The following is a 27802-nucleotide window of genomic DNA, read 5'->3' as shown; positions in this document are numbered from 1 at the left end:
CATTCATGTTAATAAAACTGTTTGTTAAAACTCATTTTGAATTATAAACAAAAGTATTTCAATGACAATATCGCGTCATATATACAGGTAAACATGATTCATGGCAATTGTATGATTTTGATAAAAACATTTGCGTCAGAAATATCGATAGTATTGATTTTCTAGCTGATTTTTTTCACCGCTTTTAAGTTATGATATCTGTGGGAATCAGACCCTGAGAGAAAAATATCGAATTTGAAATATAGTTCAGAATGTTGGAAATATGGTGTTGATAAGATCCAAGCAAATTCCTCAAAGATGTAAAATGATCCACCCTATGTTCAAATGGTTTGATGATGTTGAAGTTGTGATTACGATTTTTATTTCATGGTTTGTTGAATTTGCTTATTGCTATAGTAAAGTTTATATACATACATGAAGTTTATAAATGGATACAGCAAAATGTAAAAAAAAAAATATATATTAATTAGTATTAAAATCTGATTAAATTTTAAACTAAATTGCATGGGTCATTGAAAATTAATGAATCTAGGATTATTTTTTATCTTTACATATTTTGTAGTGTTACTCATTATGAAAGTATTATGGTTTTCACGGAAATTGTGACGCTACGGTTGTCATAGCACCCCTCTTGTTGACTTTAATAAATGGTACAGGTATTTCAGGTGATGTTTAAAACAAATACAAAAGGGAGAAGGGATACACATTTTATACCAAATTGAAGTTAAAGCCTTAAATAATATATAATTTGCACTAATATGTACATTTGTTTTCATATGAAGTAGAAGCAAAGCTGCTTATGAGCAATTTCGCAATTTTTAGAAGGCAATTATTCACCAAAGGAGACATATTTTCACCCCCTGAGGAATAAATGACCACTTTTTTAAAAAAAATATGTTTTAACATATGTTAGGAGGATTTTTTCCTGAAAGTATCAATATTGTTTTTCATGTTTACTATGGTGCTATGATTACTATAGTTACCCCCTCCTCCTTACATAAATGCTGCAGGTGATAATTACAATAGAAATGCATCTTACATGCATTTATTTCAACTCATATTGCTCTACCAAGCCCCTATAGTTGGTCCTCACGCAATTGTTAACAGCTTCGAAGGAGAAACTTCAAACTTACTGTGCGACTACATATGCCAGAAGTAGTGTTAATTAAATGTGGATTCTAAAAAATTCTAAAGAACTCTTAGTAAACTTGAAATCGCAGAATTTTTCCCAAATCAATAACATCAAAACCTATGACTTTTCAACACTATACACGACCATTCCTCGCGATGAATTAAAGACTAGCCTTTTTGACATCATGGACAGTTGCTTCTTCAACAAAAACGGAAAACGGAAATATCCATATCTAGTGATCAGTCATTCAAAAACTTACTTTGTTAAACACCACTCTGATTCCACATACACGTACTCTGAAGTTGAAATTAAAAACATGCTAGAGTTTCTCGTTGACAAAATCTTCGTGTCTTTTGGTGATCAGGTTTTCCAACAGTCTGTGGGAATTCCCATGGGCACGAATTGTGCTCTTTTGCTAGCTGACATGCTTTTATATTCATATGAAGCAGAATTTATTCAAAAACTTCTAAATGAGAAGAAAAAAATTCTCGCTGTGGCCTTCAATTCGACTTTTAGATATATCAATGACATTTTGTCTATTACCAATGATAACTTTCATTCATATGTCGATTTGATATATCCCTGTGAGCTCGAAATAAAGGACACCACAGAGTCGTCCACTTCTGCTTCATACTTGGATATTTTATTGAAAGTAGACATTAACGACAAACTGACAACTCAACTGTATGACAAACGGGGTAATTTCAGCTTCTCCATCGTCAACTTCCAATATTTATGTAGCAATATTCCATTATCACCTGCATATGGTGTTTATATATCTGAACTGATTCGATATGCAAGAGCTTGTTCTGGATATAGTCAGTTTTTTAAATCGAGGTAAGCTAATAACAAACAATTTGATGGTACAGGGATTTCAACAGTCTCGATTGAAGTCAGCATTTCGCAAATTCTATGGTCGTTATAACGATCTAGTTCGTCAGTACAACCTCGCATTGGGTCAAATGCTGTCTGACGTGTTTCATACCGATTGTTAAGCCGTTCTTGGCACCCTGATTTTGACTGCGGATAACTCCGTTTACCTGATCAGGATATAGGGCTCACGGCGGGCGTGACCGGTCAACAGGGGATGCTAACTCCTCCTAGGCACCTGATCCCACCTCCGGTGTGTCCAGGGGTCCGTGTTTGCCCAACTATCTATTTTGTATTACTTGTGGGAGTTATGAGATTGATCACTGTTCGTTATCTTCACCTTGCATTAAAACTATGAAAATGTTTTGATGTTTATTATTGAATTTATTCTACATAGAATGATAGTACTGTTGCTTTGGAGATGTTTTTTATTACTTTCTGTTTGAAATAACTTGTATATTTATGCTATGTAAGCGTATGTTAAAAACGCGGGAAATGTAACCCATCCGATGTCAACTGTGCATTGTGACGTCGATACCCGCAACGTCTTTATTTTTTTTTCTCCTTTCAAACCAAGCGATTATCAAACAACAACACTTTCTTACTTTTTATATTATAAGAAATAACTGAACTAATTGAGAAAAAAGATATTAACAGCAAACGCTGCTTTTCAGAATACACACTTTTTGATTTCTCTTAACATCCACGTTACATACCGGTAGTAGCATATTAGAATGATGTGTACTAACACAATATACATGTTTTGAAATGCATAGCATTACATATCATGATTGTAATAGGCTTAGTGGTTTGTGATTTAAATTTACGTGCTGTAAGATTGAAAATTAAGAGGGGGAGGGGGTAAATGTAGTTTGGAGACTTGGGGCCTAATGACTGTTTTTTTAAAAAGATAATTAAAACTTAAGAGATCTTTCATTTGTATTGCATTTCATTTGTATATTTCTAAACATATTTTCGCTTTACCCTGTGTGTGGTTATGGCTGACAAGTTTGTTTCCATCGTCTGTTATTATTTTTTTATGCTTAAGCGCTTGACGTATTCCGGACTCATCAACGAAAATAGTCTCTTTTTAGATACCACATGAATAAAACACGTGATGCCTTCTAATCACTACCTTAAAGAGGTTCGCACCTGACATTTGGAATAATGTCATTTTTTGGGAAGTGTAATTTTGATTTCTACATTGAAGGAAAATTGGGAAATTAAAAAGAAAAACTGGGGTCGCAACGCTTGTTATTGAGCTATAGTGTTCTAAACATGACATTTCTGCACTTAAAATTCATTCAATCAAACTTGATTTTTCTGTTAGTGTCAACACCACATGTGCAGCACTACAGATGAAAAAAGAAATTAATACTAGAAAAGGAAATAAATAATGACCTTTTTGCACTTGATATACAAATAACTTCATGGTATCAAAATTGAGGGTTTAAAAGGACATATTAGAAGAATGTCAATTTCTAAAATTCTACATAATTCCCAAGGTCTGGTTTTCTAATTTAAAATGCAATTAAAACAACGTGGGGTTTGGAGATCATTTTTTGGAATTATTGGCGAAAATACTTAATTTTTGTACAAAATTTGGAGTAAATTAATTAGAACTTTTTTTAAGAATCGGTGTTCTGTTTGGACAAAATATATCAACCATGTTAATAAATTACAACATTTGAACTAGTTCTAAGTCTCAACTCCCTGTATCATGAATTATAAAACTGAAATACACGTATAGGGGTATAAAAATAGACGATGCATTGGGTGAAACAGAAACGGTAATATCATGCAGAATTAGAACTGTTCTGTTACTGAATCCTTAAGCCACCAAAAATAGTTCTTTTCAAACTCCTTCAAAATTTGAATTGATACAAATAAATTCAACTGATTAGGGTTCAGCAATATATGTGTACTATATTTGCACCAATGGGATTAATATTGAACCAGTGAATACTTAGTTGTAGCATCCTGCGCAGTTGTACTCAAAAGCTCAGGTGTTAACTTCCTTAAGTAACATTTGTTTGATCAAATCAGTGGTGTTAAATATCATTTTGTTATCAAAGATAAACTTTGAAAGTTAAGTGCATGATGGCTATAAACATTGAAAAACATTTCAGCAGACAACGTTATATTGCTGGGAATTTAAAGCAATAATTTCAAAAATGTAATTCACAACTGATTTGTCGTTTTGAATGTCCCAGAGAGAATGTTGAATTGAACTTATTTGAAATATTGAAAGGCACTATCCTTGTGGCATACATGCATGTACATATTTGCAGTGAGTGTAATACTAATCTGCAATAACTTCAATTAAATAATGTAATTTGTTAATCAAAACCATTATTCAATAGTTAGAATATCATATTCTGACATACAATTATATGAAGATGAAGATATCTCCAGATATTAAGTGGCTTGCAGTAGTGACCGTCCACACGTTTACAGTTATTTCAGGTGAAGATATCATTAGATACTTCTACGTGTTCAATTGTTGGTTCAGAATGTGAATGCAAATCAGGGAGAAGTCATTGCAGTCACTCAATAGGTCTCCTTTACCAAGTTTCTCACTACCAAAAATTGGTCTAACAGGCATGTATAACTCTTTAATGTCAATATTCAGCAGTTTTTAAGTAACTAAAATGTAAGTTATGTCAAGGCACTTGTGATTTGAGAAGATGCTTACTCCTCCTAGGCACCTGATCCCACCTCTGGGGTCCGTGTTTGCCCAACTATCGATTTTGTATTGCTTACAGGAGTTATGAGATTAATCACTGTTCGTTATCTTGCCCTTTCATTTGAGTTATGAGATTGATCACTGTTCCTTATCTTCACCTTTCATCATACTATCCATGGAACTTTTATGTACTGGTACAATGCTTTTACAACGGTTCCTCCTGTGTAGAACAAAATACCACTACCACAAACTTGGTATATTGCAAGTAGGGTGGAGTGATTGAAACCTGAATGCGTGGAAACTCTAAGAATCAGCAAATTGAAGTCACAACAAGGTAAACCCAAAATAAAAAGCGCATCACAGAAGTAAAATTGCCTAATGTTCACTGCCCAGTTGAGAAGCCTATCCCAGCAGACTTTTCACAACAATTAATACAGAGCTTCAATGTGATTAAAATCAATGTTCAGATAATTTGTTTCAAAAATTAAATTGAATTCTAATTACAAATTACAGTGTTGAAGTACAATGTACACCTTCTCTATATCCCTTCTAAAATACCAGATTTACAAGTACAGGAAATAATCTTAATAATCATATCATAATTTTGGAAATGATAATTTCTATTGAATGTAAAATAATCATTCCAAAATAAATGATAATTTTACCCTCCTTCTCAACATCCTGTCTTCAACACCAAAGGTAGATATATCATTTGGCCCTGTTTCTTTTGGTTGTCCCTTGTCGTGCCAACAGAAGTTGAAAATCACGGACAGAGTAAATCATCCAGACGTAGTGTTTCCCAAATTTACGTTACCAATATTGCAACCTTCATATCAAACGGTTTTACAAAAAAACATTTCAACAAATTTACGGGTCTGCAAATTGATGAGTCCACCAGTTATGAAGTTGAGAAGTAAACACGACTTCAAAGCCACGATAAAGTATGGCATGCTTTAAAAAAAAAAAACCAGAGCAACATATTCTGTCTTCAAGAATGTATGTTCCCGTAAGTCAGACTTCCATGCATAAGCCTTGAGACGTGTAAAGTCAAAGAACATAATGACTGTCCATGTGAAACTTGGGTTTGAGACTGAGTCGGCAGTAGCTGCAGAACTGTAGCTCTCTGGAAAATCTCCGTTCCGTCACAATATATTTTTTTTCAGTGAGCCCCAGTTCCGCAGCTAAGTCAGCAGTAACAGGGGCATTAATCGAGGAGTGTTTGTATATATGTGAGCAGCCACGACAAAACCAGACTTTTTGAGTTTTACGTCATAATTGAGAAAACGGCGTTAAAAGAAATGTAAAACATCCCTTTCGTGGTGGGTGGGCGTTACGTCGATTCTGTGTTATATCGAGCTGCCTTCTTTGTTTTGTTTGTTAATATAAAATGATTGTACATTGCCCTTTTAAAATTTTTAACGCAAATTATAAAAATAGTAGAAAGTCATAAAACCTTCTTTAACAAACTCTATGCAAATATTTTGCCATCGGTAGGGAATGGAGAGTAATACTCCTACAGTGTACTGCACAAAGTAGAGAGATAAAATGGCGGCCTACTTATGCACGCTAGCATCCATGTTCCTCCTAAGCATAGTTATTCCACGTCTTAAATGCAAAATAAATATATCCAAAAAATAAATATAAAAGGTGTTTATATATTGTTTGGTCAGACTTGTGGAAAAGGAAAGTAGCCAGTTAGCGGGTGTTATTGAATGGCGGTACGGAACATGGAACAACATGTTATGAATTCATTTTTTTTCTAGCCAGCATGACATGATCTACAAATTTATGTGAATATTTTATCAGTAAGATCATTGTTTCTGTTGAATGTGTTTCTGTGTAAGTAGATAGGGCTGTGATAGTCTATTAATTAGTCATACAAGTATGTAGATAGAACTACATGCATTGTGATGTTAAGTAAAAAATAAAATGAAATTATCCCTATATAGTTTAGCAATGGCAATTATTTACATGCATGCTTTGGGCATTTACAGAAGCTCCACTTTAGAACCTGCGTTTTGATTTAAATCATACCTGATTAATAACAGAAATATAAAAACCAATTAACCATTTTGAGAAAATTTAAGTATAACCCCCACGACCTGCTGCGGACATCGATCGTCATTCTAATGGTGTCTTTTGCGATATGATATTTTAGGTTTATATGCTTTGAAACTGGCAAACTAGCTAAAGTTGGGGGGGGGGGTTTCGGGGGTTTTTTTTTGGGGGGGGGGGGTGGAGGTGGGGGTGCAGAGCACTGTGCAGAGTATTAAAAATCAACTGAAAATTTAGAAATGTGCATTAAAATCGGTCATTGAAAAAAACCACTTGTACTGAGTAAAAAGCTTCAGAGTAAGGGAAAGCAATATTTAAAAAGTTTATTTTCAACCGTTTTTTAAAAATAACTTCTATATTTTTGTCAGCTTTATAGATAGACAAATACCACCAGCATTAAGGAATGACAGATGAAATACACCCTGTCACCTTCGTCAACGTCCGAAGAAAGGACATTGCACTCATCAAGGAGTTCTGATTGTCCACACTAAATCTGATTTTCTAAGAAGAATAAAAAATGAAAATAATAAAATAAATAATAACCACCGCGCACTAAGGTGTATTTAGTCGGAGTGCGTGCCATGATCTCAATTACAATTTTACTGTCTTTTTAATTGCTAATTAATCAATACTAGAATTTATGAAAACAAAATCTGGGAAAACAGGTACAAAGTCATTGAAATTAAAAAACAAAAAATTCACACTCATCTCTACCAGACTTCCACCAGAGTTCGTTTGCTTACTTATTCGTAGGTGACGTAATGAAGCCTCGACGGGGAGTTTGTCATCACTACATATCCTTTTATTATTGGGCCTGTTTATCAACCAAATCATGAGATGAAAACAAAACGGTTACGAGATGCTGGATCGTTTTCGCTGTAGTGAAGCATCGCTACATAAATCATGAAAGACAAAGTTGATATAAGAAAATGAATTATAAATATGACAAACATATCAACTCTTTCAAAAACTTGACAATGAATCTGCTTTTCAAAATATGTATATGAAAGGTGAAGATTGCGAACAGTGATCAGTTTCATAACTCTTATAATCGATGCAAAATAGATAGTTGGGCAAAGACGGGCCCCTGTACACACCAGAGGTCGGATAGGTGCCTAGGGGGAGTAAGAATCCCCTGTCGATAGATCACATCCGCCGTGAGCCCTATATCAGGTAAACGACTGCGCGAGACACTCGAGGAATTTCGATGGTTATTTTACTGCTACGGTGCTATTAGTCGGCGTCATTTAGAATTCATGTTTTCTTTAGAATTACTCTTAAAATGAAATCAAACGCGGATTATTGTTTACTCATTCTATACGAGATAAAGTAAGTTGGGACAGTTGTTATTTCATAAACTGCTTCACGGATTACAATGCGTATACTACCCAAACTTATTTCATATCGTATAAAATTAATAAAAAATGTTTTCATTCTTGAATTAGAATACGCCTAATAGAATAAAATTCACTTCACATCTAATTCATTAGAAATATTTTGAAACCTTTCATTTCAAAATTTCTAATGCATCAATATGTAGTCTAGCTTTGCTTTAATTTGATAGACAAATTTTTCGTCTGTCTAAATGTATTTTTTTTTAATGTGTGTGTATTGATGTAAGCATGATGAAAACAGCGATACACGTGTAAAAAGAAGAGGGAAACAACACCTTTATGAGCAAAGACTTGATTATTCAAATTTCATGAAACAAAGCACTATATTTTTTTTCAATTCTCTGTGAACGTCCTCGCCTTCTTACTAAAACATTTATCACCAGATCACCATTAGACACATGATAAAAAAACACACAGACACACGCTCCATTGATAATTGGTCATGTACTGTATAATGACTGATCGCCGGAGGGCGTGATCGTGCAGCCCGCACCGACAGTCAATAGCACGCCGTCACCGTCCGCGTGTAGATTTCACCCAGTCCCCAATGACTTCATTCACGGAGATTACTTCATCCCTTTAAACCTTACGACATGTCGGACCTCGTTAAGTACTTCGTTTTCTGGTGGATGTGTATAGGTGAGGAATATTTATTTTATCTTTAAAAAATAATAACGAGAAATTGCATTTTTTTTTTTTTTTTTGGTGATATCTCATCTTAATTGTTCTTTGGGTTGTTTTTTAATTTACAATTGGTGTTGCGTAAGGTGGACCACGTAAATCATATCTTTTCATAGATCCTTGGTATATTAAATTGCTGATTATATATTTTCAAAAAGAGTAACGTCTGTGTCCGCTGTGTGTCGAAGATGACTATATAATTCTAAAAAAACAAAATTGATACAGAAAAGAAAAAAAAAATTCACTTTTTCTTTTTGCGATGACTAACAATTTCCTGCCGTGACCATATCTTCAAATTTACAGCGCATAAATGTCTTTCTTTGTAGGTAAGGGGGTAGCCTAATAATTGGAATTAAAAGAATAAATGTTTTAGTTTCATTACGCTCAATATATTCATACTCGAAATTTAAAGTTGAAAGTTGAATTGAATCTCCATCAAGAAAAATAAAGTAAATAAATAAATAAATGTTTATTCGGTATATACATGCACACAAACATACATACATAAATACCAAAGATAACCCATGAAAGTTCGAAAGCTTATTTCCAATGGGGTCCTTTGATGCAGGAATGTTTCTACTAGGGGGTCATTTATGTGGGAGGAAACCGGAGTACGCGGAGGAGACCCATGTGTCCGAGCGGGCGACCGCCATACCCTCTCACATACAGCTCCCGCCGATCACGGGGATCGAACTTGGGTCGCAGCGGTGATAAGCGAGAGTGCTTTTTTTTTTTTAATCTTTAATTGATTTTTATCATCATACATAAATGGCAATTACATTTTAATAGTACAATAACTGTTAAAACAGATAATTCATGTATATCTTGTTTTTTTTTTTAAATATAGATAAAAGTACTACCTCTGCACTACCCGGAGACGCATGCAAAACTGCAACGTGGCATTTGGCTTTATTATTAAATTTTCTTTTGAATTGTGTCTTTTACATTTAAATCCATGGTTGTATTTAATTAGCAGTACATAGACATTAATACAAAGGTCCCAGCCCCTAAAAAATGTACCTTGAGTAGAATTCATGACATTGATTTACTTGATATAAAGTCACTGGTCGAGTTGGAGGGCTCGCTTGAGGTTACAATCCATTCATTGAAATATAGGGGCGGATCCGGAATAAAATATCACAAGGGGCGCGACCACAGGTTCCACCTCCCCCGCTTAAATAATAAAAGGGGGATCTCAACACAATGACAAAACAAACGTGCATGACTAGTCATGTCTGCTAAAAACAAATTCATACACCCCGTCCTCCGATCAAAGTGAGACCCGCTTGTAATGGAAGGGTAGATTGCAACACATACCCCCTCCCCATCAAAGTCATAACACCCCACCCCCCACCCCCAACCTGATTCGCAAAATGTATGCAGTGGTGATTTCATTAACAGTTCCCTAAAAATGCTAAACATAGACAATATTTTGTATTTGATGTTTAAACAACACTTATTCAGTAAATTGGTGGGATTTGGTACCAGGCTTAGGCTATAAGAATCCTCTCCCTAAAGATAGGTATTACGGACATAAATGGAGTAATACTTTGTTAAATCTTTGGCCTCATTTATATGTACACATCTTTCTTGTCGCTCAGTCTTTGTTACCGTGATGTTAACACGCGTCCATTCTATTCTTACAAAAATGGCATGCACATGCATTTGCTGACTAGCCCAGGAAGGATATGGAGAAGCCAGGGGTTTATTATACCCACACGAAATACATGCATGCAGCAATGAAAACTGTAACAAAGACAGGTTGGGATGTACTGTGTAGGGATTTTTGACTGATAACAAAATCAACGTTAACGAGGTGACCGGCCAGGAAAAAACACATTATTTCCGCCTCTCTCTCTCTCTCTCTCTCTCTCTCTCTCTCTCTCTCTCAGAATGTTGGAGGAGTTAGTTTTCAGAATGTTCGCATCTAGCTCAACAACATAGGTTTAATAAACCATATCTCCGTTGCGTTATCATTATGCAGCTAATTCACATTTCACTTGTTCGATGTTGGTGATGACCGTTAGAACGCATGCGCAGTTTTAAATCTTGATCCATTAATGGTAGTGAAACACTTCAGAAATTTTCATTCCCAGTTATTTTGGACTTCGATATTTTTACAAATTGAAGTCACAGCCATGAATGCTCAAGAATCCTGATAAACATAGTACAACCGCTTTATCGCATCTGGGAATATTTCGACATAAATCAAAATAGAATGCAAATATAAGAAATATTAATTTCAATTTTGAAATTGCACGAGGGGTGTGACCTGCAACGCTCCATAGTTCTGTCAGGGTCAGAGGGAGTATGTTACCATAGTTCCTATCAGTTCTGTCAGAGGTCAGGAATTGCGGTTGGGAGGGTGAGCGCCACTTTATGATTCTCGGGGTCTGGGGACCGCCTTGAGGCCCAAAGTTTGTCCATGAAGTTCTTGGATTTTACAGATTTTATAGGGCTTGAAATACATGTACGTCTTCTTTTTAGTCATTTGTGCTATTTTCTATTATTTTTTATAAGGTGAAATTAATAAAATGACGCATATTTTAACGGTTTTTGGAAAAAAATTAAGTTCTCCCAATAAAGTAATTCAAGAAATTAAAAAGATTTTGTCATATATTTCTCCGAGAGTGGAAGAAATCATTGCTTCTTATATTGTTTAGTGCATTTTTCTAAAATAAAAAAAATACCACGATTTTCCTTAGATTTGAAAATTTTAGGGGGGGGGGGGCTGCGCTCTACCCTCCTTAAATCCGCCACTGGAAGACCCCCAATCTGTAAAAAATAAATGTTAAAAATATTTTACAAAAAAGAGGAGGTTGCAAGCTCGTAACTATCCCTTATTGTCCGCCGCTAAATATGCACATTCTTGGGAATATAAAATAATAGTATGTCTGAATGAATAATATATCGCCGTAATTCGTTCATAAAATTGTGTCTTGTGCACTATAAATCAAATGACAATCCTGTCCGTTATTCAGAGACAATGAGCAGAGTTTCTGCGCCCGGCATCAATCATTCCTCTAAAGACGACAAATTGATGAAACAATTGCTATTATCGTGCGTGGTGCTTATATCGACGTAACGTGAGATTTAATGTAAGTTTCTTTTACAAATGACATGCTTTGTGTAATCCCTAATGTTATGAATTTGACCCCAGGGTATTTGACACCGTAGGATGTTTTAGAACATTGTAGTAATGACGCCCGAACCTAAGATTTAACATGTTTTTAATACAGTGTTGCTTCACAAGTATTTCAGTAGCATACTGGTATCGTAATTCATATATACGTGAATACATTCTCGCATGCATGCACGTGCGATTTTTTAATCTTTGAATATCCTTTATCTAAGCCTAATGCTTAATAAATTGTTCGATCTAGTCAACGTTCTACCAATCCCTCATCTTTGCCCCTCAGGAAAACATTAAGTGTTGTGAAGGAGAAACTTTAGATGTATTGTGCCACAAGATATGTCAGAATGGTGTAATTCAAATGTGGATTCTTTTTTTAAAAAATCAAAAGAACTTTTAACAAATTTGAAATAAAAAAATCCCAAAACCAAGAACATCAAAACGTATGAATTGTCAACACTACGCGATCATCCCTCACAATTAATCAAAACCTATACTTTTTGACCTCATGGACACCTGCTTCAACACAGAAATATTCATATCTTGTGATTAGTTATTGAAAATCATTTCTTTAAACACGCTCTTATTTTACACTCACAAATACCCTGGAATTGATATTAGAATATGCTAAGTTCTTTATTGACAATGCCTTCGCAAACTTTGATGATCTGGCTTTCAAATAGTCTGTTGGAATGCCTATGGGCACGAACCGTGCTTCTCTATTAGTTGACATGCTTTTTGTATTATAGCAATCTAGTTTGACAATAAAACTTATCATTAGGTCAAATGATGCCTGATTTGTTTCATATTCATTGTTAGGTCACACTAATTTTGACTACGGATAACTCAGTTTACCTAATCAAGATATGTGCTTCACAGTGGGTGTCACCTGTCCACAGGGGATGCTTACTCCTCCTAGGCACATGGTCCTACCTCTGGTATACCGGGGTTTCGTGTTTGCCAAATTCTCTATTTTGTATATCGTATAGGAGTTATGAGATTGATCACTGTTCGTTATCTTCACCTTTCATTCTTACAAGGCAGAAGTTTCTTGATGTGGCCTTCAACTTGACATTTAGATAGCTCGACAACGGTCCGTCCATTAACAGAAATCAATTTCATTCATGTGTCGATTCAATGTATCACAGTGAACTCGAAATAAAAAACACCACTCATATAGTCTCCCACCGCTGCTTCAGACTTAGATGTTTTACTAAACATATACCAACAGATTCAACTTTGCTACAAAAGGGATTACACCGACGTTTCCATTGTCAATTGTCCATATTTATGTAACGAAATTCCAGTAACACCTGCATATGGATTTATGTCTTGCAACTGATTCGATTTTGGCGAACACCTTCAGCTCATGATTAGTTTATGAATGGAGGAATACTATTGGCAAATAAGTTGATGTGTAGATAGTTCAACAGTCTCTTTTAAAGTTAGCCTTTTTTGTAAATTCTATAGTCGGTATAATGATATAATCTACAAATACAAGCTGTTTTGTATATACGTATTTTTAGCTACGGATAGCCCTGTTTTCCTGACTAAAACATGGGACTCACCTTGGCTCTAACCGATTAGCACAACATGCTATTTCTCCTCGGTGCCTGGTCCCACTCCGGGTATGAACAGGGGTCCGTGTTTGTCCTTCACTTATTTTTGTACTCTTTATAAGAATTATGAGATTGATAATATCAATATCAATATCATTAATAACATCAATGTTTGTGATATATTTGTTCTAAGGCAATTGTGTTTCATCAGGAAAACATCAATCATCAATTCATCCATCATCATCATGAGGTGATATAGTTTTCATACATCTCTTATTTTTCTGTTTCAGGCTGCGTTTACGGACAACGTGAGTAATTCAGATCTATGGAGCATGTACTTATAATAAACGGTAAATTGATCAACTCCATGTACTCTCTAAATAACAGTTGATACCCTTATTCTATATACAGTCTATTTAAACAGTAAATCCGTATATTTATCATATGGAGTGTTTACCTTAACTGTATGTACTTATGATAAACAATTGTCTAATTATATGTAGTGTATACGTGACAGTTAATGCGCTAACTTCACGGAGTGTGTACTTAATCAGTAAATACGTTAATTGTATGGAGTGTCTACTTAATCAGTAAATACGTTAATTGTATGTATGTCTGCTTAATCAGTAAATACGTCAATTGTATGTATGTCTGCTTAATCAGTAAATACTTTAATTGTATGGAGTGTCTACTTAATCAGTAAATACGTTAATTGTATGTATGTCTGCTTAATCAGTAAATACGTCAATTGTATGTATGTCTGCTTAATCAGTAAATACGTTAATTATATGGTGTGTCTACTTAATCAGTAAATACGTTTATTGTATGTATGTCTGCTTAATAAATACGTTAATTGTATGTATGTCTGCTTAATCAGTAAATACGTTAATTGTGTGTAGTGATTACTTAATCAGTAAATACGTTAATTGTGTGTAGTGATTACTTAATCAGTAAATACGTTAATTGTGTGTAGTGATTACTTAATCAGTAAATACGTTAATTGTGTGTAGTCATTACTTAATCAGTAAATACGTTAATTGCGTGGGATGTCTACTTAATCAGTAAATACGTTAATTGTGTGTAGTGTACTTAATCAGTAAATACGTTAACTTTTCATTTATCAACAAATTTTGCAGTGCCTAAATATACATCATCTTATACTTAATCCTTCCACGTGCTCTTGTTCTTCATCTTCTTTCAACTATCGATATGCCATTGCTGGTGATGTTGATGTAATTGAAAATGTGGACCTTAAATCACCTATTCTAAAATGTCCTAAACACAGGGAACCTCGGTCTTTCAATTGGAGCCAGAACTTCATTTCTATTATGAATTATCTCGAGGATTATGCCAAACGATGGGCTAAATATGCAAAAGAAGAACATAATATATTGTCAGAATGAATTAAAAGTATAAAAGGAATATTGAAATCCCGCATTAGACATATTAAAACAAAAATACGTACAATCTATCCTTGTGTGTTTAGTAAACCAGAAGTGATAAACAATTTAAATAGGTTATATGAGAAATATGTTTTGGTCCAGCTGATAAAGCTTGTAACAACATTGTCTTTCTTTGTAAGGTTCATTATAACAACTGTATTTTAAACGAACTTGGCATTAATTGCACTTTTGGTAATTGTACTATACTCCAATGGCCCTCTCATTCTTGGCACGCTGAATTTGACTGCGGGTGGTTCCGTTTACCTGATCTAAATGTGATCAGGATATAGGGCTCACGGCGGGTGTGATTGTCAACAGAGGATGCTTACTCCTCCTAAGCACCTGATCCCAACTCTGGTGTGTCCAGGGGTCCGTGTTTGCCCAACTCTCTATTTTGCATTGCTTATAGGAGTTATGAGATTGATTACTGTTCGTTATCTTCACCTTTCACACATATGTAATGCCTGTATTCTTCTTAAACCTGTGACTTCAAATACTAGTCTTGTTGAAGGGATAATATAGCTCATTTTGATCATTTGTCATGAGATTGATCACCGTTCGTTATCTTCACCTTGCATGTATCAATTTTAAATGATCGCATGTTTGTCAAAAGTCAATATGACACTACAACAGTGATGATTGAGTTGTTGTACAGGAAGCAAAACTTCAGGGGACGTAATCTAAAAATCATAATTGTTTCAATCTTAGAAATATCAGCAGATAAATGCATCAAACTATTATCTTCTACGGACAATTACCTGTACAAGTCATTTATATTAATTTTAATTCTCTTTTTCAATGAATAAAATGTTCGTTGCTATCCATTTAAGAATGTGACGTAAAAAGGGTTTTCAGTTTCCTTGAATATGTGACGTTAAATATGTGTTTAGACTCCTCGATAACTAAGCCTGCCTTCGTTCAGGTACGCGTCAATCATCTGTCGTTTTATACATGTATCAATGCATATGCACGGACAGTCATAGACAACACAATGAAAGCCAAAATGTAAACGAGGACTTAATATATACACATTCAGATCAGAAACTGAATATTTTATTCTTCTATTTGTCTGTAGAGAAACGCCATCTAACAATAACATGGAATTTATACACCCCCTGAACTATCAGTAGATGATTGAGTAGCAGTTAATTTATACACCCCCTGAACTATCAGTAGATGATTCAGTAGCAGTTAATTTATACACCCACTGAACTATCAGTAGATGATTCAGTAGCGGTTAATTTATACACCCCCTGAACTATCAGTAGATGATTCAGTAGCAGTTAATTTATACACCCCCTGAACTATCAGTAGATGATTCAGTAGCAGTTAATTTATCACATTCATACCGATTGTTAGACGGTTCTTGGCACACTGATTTTGACTACGGATAACTCCGTTTACCAGGAATACAGAGCTCACCGCGGGTGTAACTGGTCGACAGGGATGCTTACTCTTCCTAAGGACCCGATCCTACCTCTGGTGTGTCCAGGGATCCATGTTTGCCCAACTCTCTATTTTGTATTACATATAGGAGTTATGAGATTGATAGCTCTTTGTTATCTTCACCTTTATTATGAAACATTAACTGATGTGGATTATGACATGAAGTCTGGTAATAAACAGTATTGTATAGCTGTATGTATGTAAGCATTCTTTTTTAAAATCAATATTTCGAATATATGGGTGTTATATTGTATAGCTGTATGTATGTAAGCATTCTTTTTTTAAAATCAATATTTCAAATATATGGGTGTTATAATGATCAAGTTCGACTATACAACATGTCATTGATTTAAATGTTGTCGTGCTTCTTTCATACCAATGTTTAGCCTGTTATATAAGGCTCACTATGGGTGCGACCGGTCTACAGGTCTTACTCGTCCTAGCCACCTGGTCCTCCATCTGGTATTTCCAGGGGTCCGCGTGTTCCCAACTCTTGATATTGTGTTCTCCATAGGAGTTTTGATATTGATCAATATTCGTTATCATATTGTAAAGTAATACAAGGTGTGAACGAAGGATAAACCCCTAGACTACCACGCGATCGAGCTCATACACATCTGTGTCAGATGAATAAAACTTTGATTGGCCATTAGGCTGTGAAATATCAAGATAATATATCTGTCTACCTGTGTGAGCTAAGGGAGACGGAGAGTTGTGTTAGGTATGCTGGACAGGGAACCACAAAACAATGACCGCTGTTTTCATGATTTTCAGCGGTGAGATTGAATAGACACTACAGTGTAAATAGTTGTGGCAAACTGAAATGTCAGAAACACTCTCTTGATTATTTCTTGATTTTTTGTTTACTCTATTTACCTGATCGCTACATGGGACTCCCCCCGGTTTTAACAGTGGATGATTGTTCCTCCTATCGGATCCCATAATTGATTTGTCCGGGAGTCTGAGATTTCCCTTTTTTTATTTTCTTATTCCTTATAGGAGTTTGGAGATTGATCATTTTTCTTCATATTCATGTTTTCTTTTTCCATTCTATAACTTTACTACATAAATTGTTTTCGTCCATTTAACTTTTTGTTGTTTTGGGTTGGGTTTTTTTTTTATCTATTTGCGTGGGTGTTGGAAAAATTCAATTCCATGTACATGTGACACGATGTCGGTTTCTGTATCTTGTATATTTTTTTAGGAACACAGCCGCCACTGTTTTTTACCGTTTACATGGATGCCATCTAGTACTCTGTTAATTGACATGTTGATTATGTTAGTAAACATTTAATTATGGTGATCACAGGGAGTGCAACAAACAACAGCTAGGCGGCAATCATTCGGACGTAAATTTCCCCGTCATATTCTGGCACTATAACGTAAATGTCCCTATAAACCAATATTTGACCGTAAATGTCCCTCTTAACCGGTATTTTAGCGTAAATGTCCCAACGAAGACAGCTACTTACCCTAAATGTCCCAATAAACTGGCATTTTTACCGTAAATGTCTCAATAGAATAGTACATGTATGATATCGTAAATGTCCTTATAAACCAGCATTGTAACATCTCTTTATATTTTTATTCATACTTACAAACTTTCTGTAGATGTCAGTTGATATGATGAATTATTGTTAAAATGCAGCACGGAATCTCTTCATTAATGAAAAATAAAATCCACATACCTACACCTGATTTAATGACGGAGTTCGCGACAGAAAGTTTTAACAGAGTAACGTAAAAGTATCCGATTACGTGCATATCAGTATAAAACACATGTAGATATACCTCATATCAGTATAAAACACATGTAGATATGCCTCATATCAGTATAAAACACATGTAGATATACTTCATATCAGTATAAAACACATGTAGATATGCCTCATATCAGTACAAAACACATGTAGATATGCCTCATATCAGTATAAAACACATTTAGATGTCTCATATGTAAAACTTATACGGTACCAATTTTGATGCACCAGACATGTAGATATAGCTCATATCAGTATAAAACACATGTATATGTCTCATATCAGTATAAAACACATTTAGATACGCCTCATATCAGTATAAAACACATGTAGATATCCTCATATTAGTATAAAACACATGTAGATAGACCTCATATCAGTATAAAACACATTTAGATACGCCTCATTTGGTAATTAGGTATCAACAACTACTCGCATTCAGTTTTCTATCAATTGGTATCGGGGCATCATAGATACAGATTTCCCTAACATCCAAAATAAATGTCGGAAAACACGGTGTTTCGGAATAAACAGTGCGGATATAAATACAAATATGAAATTGAAAATGACAATAAGAGTCAGAATGTATATTGAAAAAGGATTATACAGGTATCGGATTAGGCAGGTGTCGAATTAAGCAGGTATCAGATTAGGCAGGATTAGACAGTTTTATCTTTATAAAGTAACAGATGTTTGAAACTTTGGAAATAACGATTTTGTCATTTTAACCGATTTCGGGTACTTTTGTTTTGCTGCTTAATGAAACATGTCTTTTTTTATGTTGACAAATACTTCTGTTTATTCATGGCTGACATCTTTAAAAAAGGCAGCAATATAAACATTTTACTTTGGTTAATGATTAAATTAAATTATATCTGTAATTTGATCTGAATTTTTTTTTACTTGAAGTCATTTATATTCATAACTAACGTGAGAGTAGATCTACTTTAGTTAGAATTACGTGATTGTATTGTAACTCGAATGAGTCAAAATTGGTTTAGATTCTGCATACTGACAAAACCCCTAATTTCATGTTAATATATTTACTAATTTCAGATTGATAGATTAACTAATTTTTTTTAATAGATTCACCAATTTTGTTGTAATACATTAACATTAATGAATTAAAGTAATCTCATTTCGTTTTGAAATATTTACTAAATTTGTATTAAAAGATTTACCAATTTCATACTAATACATTCATTATCTTTTTTCATACATGTAATAATTATATTTTGATACATTAAACTCATTTCATGTCAATAAATTCACTAATTTCTATATCACCAAAATCCCGGATTTCATGTAATGAAAGATGAAGATAACGAACAGTGATCAATGAAAGGTGAAGATAACGAACAGTGATCAATCTCATAACTCCTATAAGCAATACAAAATAGATAGTTGGGCAAACACAGACCCCTAGACACACCAGAGGTGGGATCAGGTGCCTAGGAGGAGTAAGCATCCCCTGTCGACCGGTCACACCCACCATGATTCCTATATCCTGTTCAGGTAAACGGAGTGATCCATAGTCAAAATCAGTGTGCCAAGAACGGCTTAACAATCAGTATGAAACACGTCAGACAGCATCCGACCCAATGATAGGTTGTATTGACGAACTAGATCGTATTAACGACCATAGAATTTGCGAAATGCTGACTTCAATCGCATCTGTTGAAACCCCTGTACCATCAACTTGTTTGTCAGTAGCATACCTCGATTTGAAACTGACTATACGCAAAACAAGCTCTTGCATATCGAATCAGTTGAGATATATAAACACCATATGTAGGTGATAATGGAATATTGCTACATAAATATGGGAATTTGCCGATGGAGAAACTGAAATTATCCCGTTTGCCATACAGTTGAGTTGTCAGTTTGCCGTTAATGTCTGCATTCAATAAAATCTCAACTCCTATAAAAGGTGAGGGTAACGAACAGTGATCAATCTCATAACTCCTATAGGTAATGCATTCATTCATTTGAAATCAGTAGATCCCCTAATTGCATGTTAATGACAGGAAATACAACATTACTTGGCATTTCTAACACTGTAACACCTATGTATGGAGTTCAAGTAGTGCATCAATATTTTTCTCGCGCGTCATCACGACTATTTTTCCCGCTCGTCATCACCGTTGAGCTTCCTGTTTTATGTTTTGGTATCAATCACCTGACAATTTCTTTATGTGATTTATATCACTTTATGTCAGCACAGATATGCTTAACATGTTTAACATCCGACGTAACGAAGATTGTTTCCAGTGATATATGCAACAGGTATATTCATAACACCTACCATCTCTCTCTATTTCTCAGTTTGTTTCTATCTTTCTATATATCTGGTTATCTCTCTCTCTCTCTCTCTCTCTCTCTCTCTCTCTCTCCCTCTCTCTCTCTCTCTCTCTCTCTCTCTCTCTCTCTCTCTCTCAGAGAAGTGAATCTCCACTTTTCAGAGGGATTATTAACACCATGTTCTATGACCATTATATCACCACCATTAAGTAGACCATTATCTGTGTGAATGTATGCTCCCATTTTGATTGTCTCTTAATTTAAGGCAATAAAAAATATGTATTTTGCCATTGTCTTACAGATGTCAGAAAAACATAAACAGAACTATATGTAAACCTCATAAATTATCAAAAAGAATAATAATCTATGAAAACTTGCTAAAAACCCAATTTTTAATAGCAACAGTTTAAAATAAAACTGTTGCTTTATAAAACTACAGATCGCTTATGGTTATCGGACACATGCTTGTAACACACAGGAACCACTGTCCCTGACAACATTTTCTTTTATAAATAATACATTTTTCATGGAAAATATCAACTATTTAGTATTAATAGTTTACCATTTTATTTCTGCATTAAGCGTTGAAATGGGGAAAAACATAAATCGGGTGTGTAAAGCATTAAATGAGAGTGATTTTGTATATATAGATCGTGTATGTAAAGCAGTAAATGAGAGTGATTTTGTATATATATAGATGATAACAATAGTAAAATGAAACGTTGATATCATTTCCTTTTGTTCTGTTTTCGACGAATACGAAAATAACGTTTAGGCGTACATCATAATATCATTCCATGGCAATTTGCTATTTTTTTCTTCAGTAACATATCTATACTGTTTCCAGGTAGTTTTACTGAGAAAAATGGCATCTTCTCTAATTTTCCAATAAAAGAACGACAACTCTGGTCATGTATCAGAGTTTCTTGTAGAATTTCTTTAGTCGTTGTAGATAGTTTTCGATTGATGATATTTTAGTGAAAGTTACTTCCTTTTGGTCGCCATGTTGTGGAGGTTATCTAGGAAGTTTAAAAAAGAAACAGTCATCATCCTCTGGGGTTCTGACATAGAAGGAAAGAAAAATAAATTATAAAATGACGTCATACGGGAATATAATGAATGGATTATACTAGCGCACAGGACATGCTGTCCATGTAAAAACCGTGATTTTGGTGTTAAAACGATAGCCTTAAAGTCCTCATCTTCAAACAGTAGGTAGCGATACATATATTGGGGATATTAGACATTCATTCTTTAAATGAATTTCTAAATTTTAAAACAGCAATTAAATATACATCCGTATTTTCAAGCTAGTAACGAAGTACTTAGCTACTGGGCTGTAGAGACCCTCGGCGACTAACAGTCCACCAACAGAGGCCTCGACCCAGGGGTCATAATGTAAAACTTATACGGTACCAATTTTGATGCACCAGATGCGCATTTCGACAAATAATGTCTCTTCAGTGATGCTCAACCGAAATCTTTGAAATCCGAAATAACAATGAAGTTTTAGAGCTAAATATAGCCAAAAACAGCGTGCCAAAAAAGTGGAGCCAAATTCGTCCAAGGATAAGAGATATGCATGAGGGAGATAATCCTTAATTTTGAAATGAATTTCTAAATTTTTAAACAGCAATTAAATATACATCCGTATTTTCAAGCTAGTAACGAAGTATTTAGCTACTGGGCTGTAGAGACCCTCGGGGACTAACAATCCACCAGCAGAATGCATTTCTTGAACCAGCTTGTAATCAACAATTAAACAAATGCTTATCTCGGATGTCCTTTAGAATAACTAAAAAATTGGAAACACATGATTGAAATTCTTACTCATTTCTCGTAACTTCCGGTGACGACCGGAAGTAATATTTAGATGTGATTTCCAATATATCACAACCACTCTCTACTGTCTACATTCCCTGAAAGTTTCAAGTCTCTATTTGAAGGGGTTCTCAACAAAAAGAAATAGACTGAAGAAAGAAAAAGTGGGGGGTTACTACCGGCCGGAAGTGAATTTCGAAAAACAAAATTTACGAAACTCTAGAAAATCTAGATGGTTCTACTTTCATTAACATAAAAGAAAAAGCATTATACAATTGATAGATATATCATTCCTAAAACTTTCACTCGATTATCTTTATCGCTTTTTTTTTTTTTTTTTTTTTTGGTTACCCCCGGACAAAATGACGCTTTATAGAACGAAAATTTTACATATTTCTCTGAACGAAAGTGAATTTTGAAAAAAAAAATGAAATATGTATCTAAGGGTATTGTAATTTTCTATCATCTCTGAAAATAACAACAAAATCAATCAAACCAACTCTGAGAAATTGTCTCGACAAAATCTGATTGTTGCAGATTTTTAAACCACTTCCTGTTTAGACCGGAAGTGACGGAAAAAATACAGACAGCATGTGGAGCATCCTTGCAAATTTCAAGAATATATCTATACTCTTTCCTGAAAAGAAAATGAGCAAACGAAGTATGCGATTTCTTTCATCATATCCTGTGAAGAGCGGAAGTAACGCCGACCAACGAAACTATTCGAAAGCATTTTAGAATTAAGATATCTATTATCCGCGAAAGTTTCAAGTGATTAAATCACAAGTCATTAGTAATTTCATTCTTTCGTTTTTCTATGTCAAAGCTTGTGATGTAAGGTGAAGATAACGAACAGTGATCAATCTCATAACTCCTACAAGCAATACAAAATAGATAGTTGGGCAACCATGGAGCCCTGGACACACCAGAGGTGGGATCAGGTGCCTAGGAGGAGTAAGCATCCCCTGTTGACCGGTCACATCCGCCGTGAGCCCCATATCCTGATCAGGTAAACGGAGTTATCCGCAGTCAAATCAGTGTGCCAAGAACGGCTTAATCGGTATGAAACACGTCAGACAGCATTTGACCCAATGCGGGGTTGTATTGACGAACTAGATCGTTATAACGACCATATAATTTGCGAAATGCTGACTTCAATCGAGACTGTTGAAATGCCTGTACCATCAACTTGTTTGTCAGTAGCTTACCTCGATTTAAAAACTGACTATACCCAGAACAAGCTATTGCATATCGAATCAGTTGAGATATATAAACACCATATGCAGGTGATAATGGAATATTGCTACATAAATGTGGGAAGTTGACGATGGAGAAGCTGAAATCATCCCGTTTGTCATATAGTTGAGTTGTCAGTTTGCCGTTAATGTCTACTTTCAATAAAATATCTAAGTATGAAGCAGAAGTGGACGACTCTGTGGTGTCCTTTATTTCGAGCTCACAGGGATATATCAAATCGACATATGAATCGACATATGGTGTTTATATATCTTAACTGATTCGATATCCAAGAGCTTGTTCTGCGTATAGTAAGTTTTAAAATAGAAGTAAGCTACTGACAAACAAGTTGATGGTACAGTGGTTTCAACAGTCTCGATTGAAGTCAGCATTTCGCAAATTCTATGGTCGTTATAATGATCTAGTTCGCCAAAACAACCTCGCATTGGGTCAAATGCTGTCTGACGTGTTTCATACCGATTGTTAAGCCGTTCTTGGCACACTGATTTTGACTGCGGATAACTCCGTTTACCTGATCAAGATATAGGGCTCACGCCGGGTGTGACTGGTCAACAGGGGATGCTTACTCCTCCTAGGAACCTGATCCCATCTCTGGTGTGTCCAGGGCTCCGTGTTTACCCAACTATCTATTTTGTATTGCTAATAGGAGTTATGAGATTGATCGCTGTTCGTTATTTTCACCTTGCATTGATGAGTTAATCATTTAATAATTTTCATGGGTGTCTTCACATTAGTAAAACAGCAAAGAATCCGCGAAATATTGATGAATTAATTTTTAATTTTCTTTAACTTACAGGCGGCAGTGTCACAGGCCTTCGACAGAGTATGTATATATCTGATTCAAGTCGCTTGTATTTAGCTATTTCTGCAGTTTTCTTTGTGACAGGATACATTTTAAAATTATTTGTGTTACTTAGAAAAAGAGAGAAATTGATTATTTCTATGATGTGACGTTATCTGTTCTTACAAATATTGATGATGTCGTTGAAAATTATATTTGCTGGATCCATTATACGTTTTTGTTTCTAATTTTACACAGTTTGTAAAATAAATCAGGTTTAGTGTTGGGATAGTGTTTTGCAGTTTTACATTACATGTCACGCTGAACTCGCGAATAAAATTTCTCTTTTTTTCAAGAACTACTGGAACGTCTTTTAATCAACAATCAGCTACAACAATTAGTTGGGAAAGGCTTGGGAACATCAATGAACTTGGGTGGTGGATCCTTCGGTACATCTTCTCTTGCGGGCGGATTGGGTGGTGGATCCTTTGGTACATCTTCTCTTGGGGGCGGATTGAGTGGTGGATCCTTCGGTACATCTTCTCTCGGGGGCGGATTGAGTGGTGGATCCTTCGGTACATCTTCTCTCGGGGGCGGACTGAGTGGTGGATCCTTCGGTACATCTTCTCTTGGGGGCGGACTGAGTGGTGGATTGATGTCGGGGGTGGGACAGACGGATCCTGGTCTCAATCTCCTCCGATCTAAGAATCTCCTCGGGCGCGGATCTCCAACATCTTCTTTTAACATGGCATCGCTGCTGGACAGGATGGCAGCTCCTAGACCGTCCATTTCACGTAAGATTCATCACACTGTTTATCACCAGACTATTGTAGGACAAGAATAGGCGTCTTATAAAGATAACGCCCCTGCTCCCACATCTGATGCGTCCAGCAGTCTGTGCTTCCCTTCTTTTAATGAGAATGTACGTTATCTTCACTTTTCATTGTCCGGGAGCAGGTAAAGCACAGTATGTTTTACAGGGCCTGAACAGGATGTGGAGTTCACGGCGGGTGTGACCGGTCAACAGGGGATGCGTACTCCTCCTAGGCACCTGATCCCACCTCTGGTGTGTCCAGGGGTCCGTGTTTGCCCAACTATCTATTTTGTATTGCTTGTAGGAGTTATGAGATTGATCACTGTTCGTTATCTTCACCTTGCATCGATTGAAGTCAGCATGAAAAGGCGAAGATGGTGAACATTAACCAATCTCACAACTCACACAAGTTATCTAATCCTATGATGTGGTTGTTATCTGATAAGGTTTGTCTGTTGCATGCAGTTATCAATGTTGCTATCATAATTATCCGTTATATTTGTATGCTAAAGTGTAATACTATGATTATAATGTTTGAATGATAAGTATGTAACAATGGTATTTCTATGGTAACTGTTTAAATATGACGTCTGTATGTTAGTAATTTACCTAACGACGCCGTTGATGTTCTAATTACCTAAACGTGACATTTACAAAGGTGTTGTATAGCAATGACGGATGTATGACGTTTTGGTGGAGATTTTGTGAGTGTCAGCATGAAAACCATTAACCTGCGAAATTAGCGATTTTATCAATACTAACCTCTACAGAATGCATCACACTTATCAATACGAACCTCTACAGAATGCATCACACTTCAGTTGACCAGCAAATTTCAATATGTGTAATTTGATTTACCAATACAACTGTTAATAGATCAAACGTTGCCTAACGTGTTGCAAACCAATTCCAGTTCGTTAGATTCTTTACAAATTCATTTTGACTACGGATTACTCCGTTTACCTGAGTGAGAAAGGTGGCTCATGACAGGTGTGATCGATCGACAGGGGATATTTACTCCTTCACATATTGAGCACTTTTCGTTATCTTCACCTTTTCACTATGAAAATATCTTATATATGATTACAATCTAAATTTAGATATTTGGGAAGATGATACCAATTTTGGCAGACATCATTGGTTTCCATGCTCACATTGTACTTCACCTGAAAAGGTAAAAATAACGTACATTGGTGAATCTAAAATATAAAAGGAATATATAATTAAGATTTGGTGAAATTCGGATCCCTAGATATTCCTGAGTTGGGATCAGTTGACATAGAGATGTAAGCATCCCCAGCCAACCGGCCAAATCCGCCGTGAGCCCTTTATTTTGATCAGGTAAATGGAGTAATCCGTAGTCAAAACCAATGTGTAAAGCACAGCGTAATTAATTCCAGGTTTAAGTTTGTGATCGCTATATTTCATGAATTATTGACCTAAAAAAATAACGTACAAGCAAATGATAATCATCACTAGTGTGGTTTTATTGTTGACAGAACCCAGCAATACAAAAGTACTGAGCAGATCAGCGGCGATTCAGAATCTTCAACGACGTTTAGATGCGCTTAGAGGAAACCAGCTACCTGACACACAGGGCTCATTTAAGAGCGGAATTGGATTTCAGACGCCTTCACGAGACAAAGCACTGAACGATAAATTAATCAGACAAGCAAGGAAAGAGACGCCCAATACTTCCGTGAAAATAACGGTGAAGAGAACATCCACGACGTCAGGGAAAGATAATGCAAGCACAGGACACACCCAGTCCTTGCTGACAAAATCATCTGATCGGTTTGGAGCTTCATCTCTGCTTAACAAGGTCCCAAGATCACCATCTATATTTCAAGCTTCTCCTGTTGTTCGAGCGCAGCCCCCGCCACGACCATCACCATCGGCTGTGGCGAAGGCATTACCAACTGCTAATATAGCCAGTGTTAGGGGAGCGACAGTCCTTGGTTCTGCGTCGACCGTTGCTGCAGCAAGCAACATGCAAAACCATATCTCAGACATGATGGACACACGGATGGATATGATGAGTGACATGGCTGAAGCGGGAATGTTTGGCGGGGGAATGATGGGTGTAGGAGGGTTAAATACCCTTGGTGGTTTAGGCTCCATGGGCATGATGGGAGGACTTGGAATGGGTGGAATGGGGGGCGGACTGATGGGGGGAGGACTCGGGGGAATAATGGGTGGAGGCCTTGGTGGTTTAGGTATGATGGCAGCTTTCTCCTGAAATTGGTGAAAGGGAAACTAATGGATTGAAAAATCGCCGACTCTGATTATTAAAGCAAGTCTTTTTTCCTAACTTTACGATTTCTCACGACGGTTATAACTGAGCTTTGCATCCAACAGCTAGGACAATATGAAACATTACATGGGTACTGCAGTATGTTATTGATAATTTAATACATCCAATAGACAAAACAATGTCAGCTTCATTGTACATGTTTACAAGTATGTGAAGTAACACGAAATGATTGAAACACTAAACTCTATAGTATTATATTGACATCAATGTTTTGCGCAAATGGTTCGTCAAAATGTGTCATCACGTGACTATTGCGTCAAACCGAGTTATCTAATCTGCAATAAAGAGAACTTAGTGTGAGTTAGTAACGCTTTTCAAGGTTTAACTTTATCAATCCTTCTCCCGAGCCACGAAGA

At 35.7% G+C, this 27802-nt stretch overlaps 1 protein-coding gene across 1 annotated transcript; it reads left to right on the top strand.

Annotated features, from left to right (window-relative positions):
* The first annotated feature begins 8306 nt into the window (after positions 1-8306).
* LOC125662141 (glycine, alanine and asparagine-rich protein-like) lies at positions 8307-27633 on the top strand. The gene is made up of 5 exons (XM_056146690.1): positions 8307-8776; positions 13801-13818; positions 24334-24360; positions 24675-25112; positions 26632-27633. The coding sequence occupies exons 1-5, from the start codon at positions 8731-8733 to the stop codon at positions 27369-27371; spliced, it is 1269 nt and encodes a 422-aa protein (XP_056002665.1). The 5' UTR covers positions 8307-8730; the 3' UTR covers positions 27372-27633.
* Positions 27634-27802: the final 169 nt, after the last annotated feature.

This window comes from Ostrea edulis, chromosome 8, assembly GCF_947568905.1.
Source record: "Ostrea edulis chromosome 8, xbOstEdul1.1, whole genome shotgun sequence".
NCBI classification, from domain to species: Eukaryota; Metazoa; Mollusca; class Bivalvia; order Ostreida; family Ostreidae; genus Ostrea; species Ostrea edulis.
Note: the sequence above shows the minus strand (reverse complement) of the source record. Positions and strands in the feature narration are given on the sequence as shown.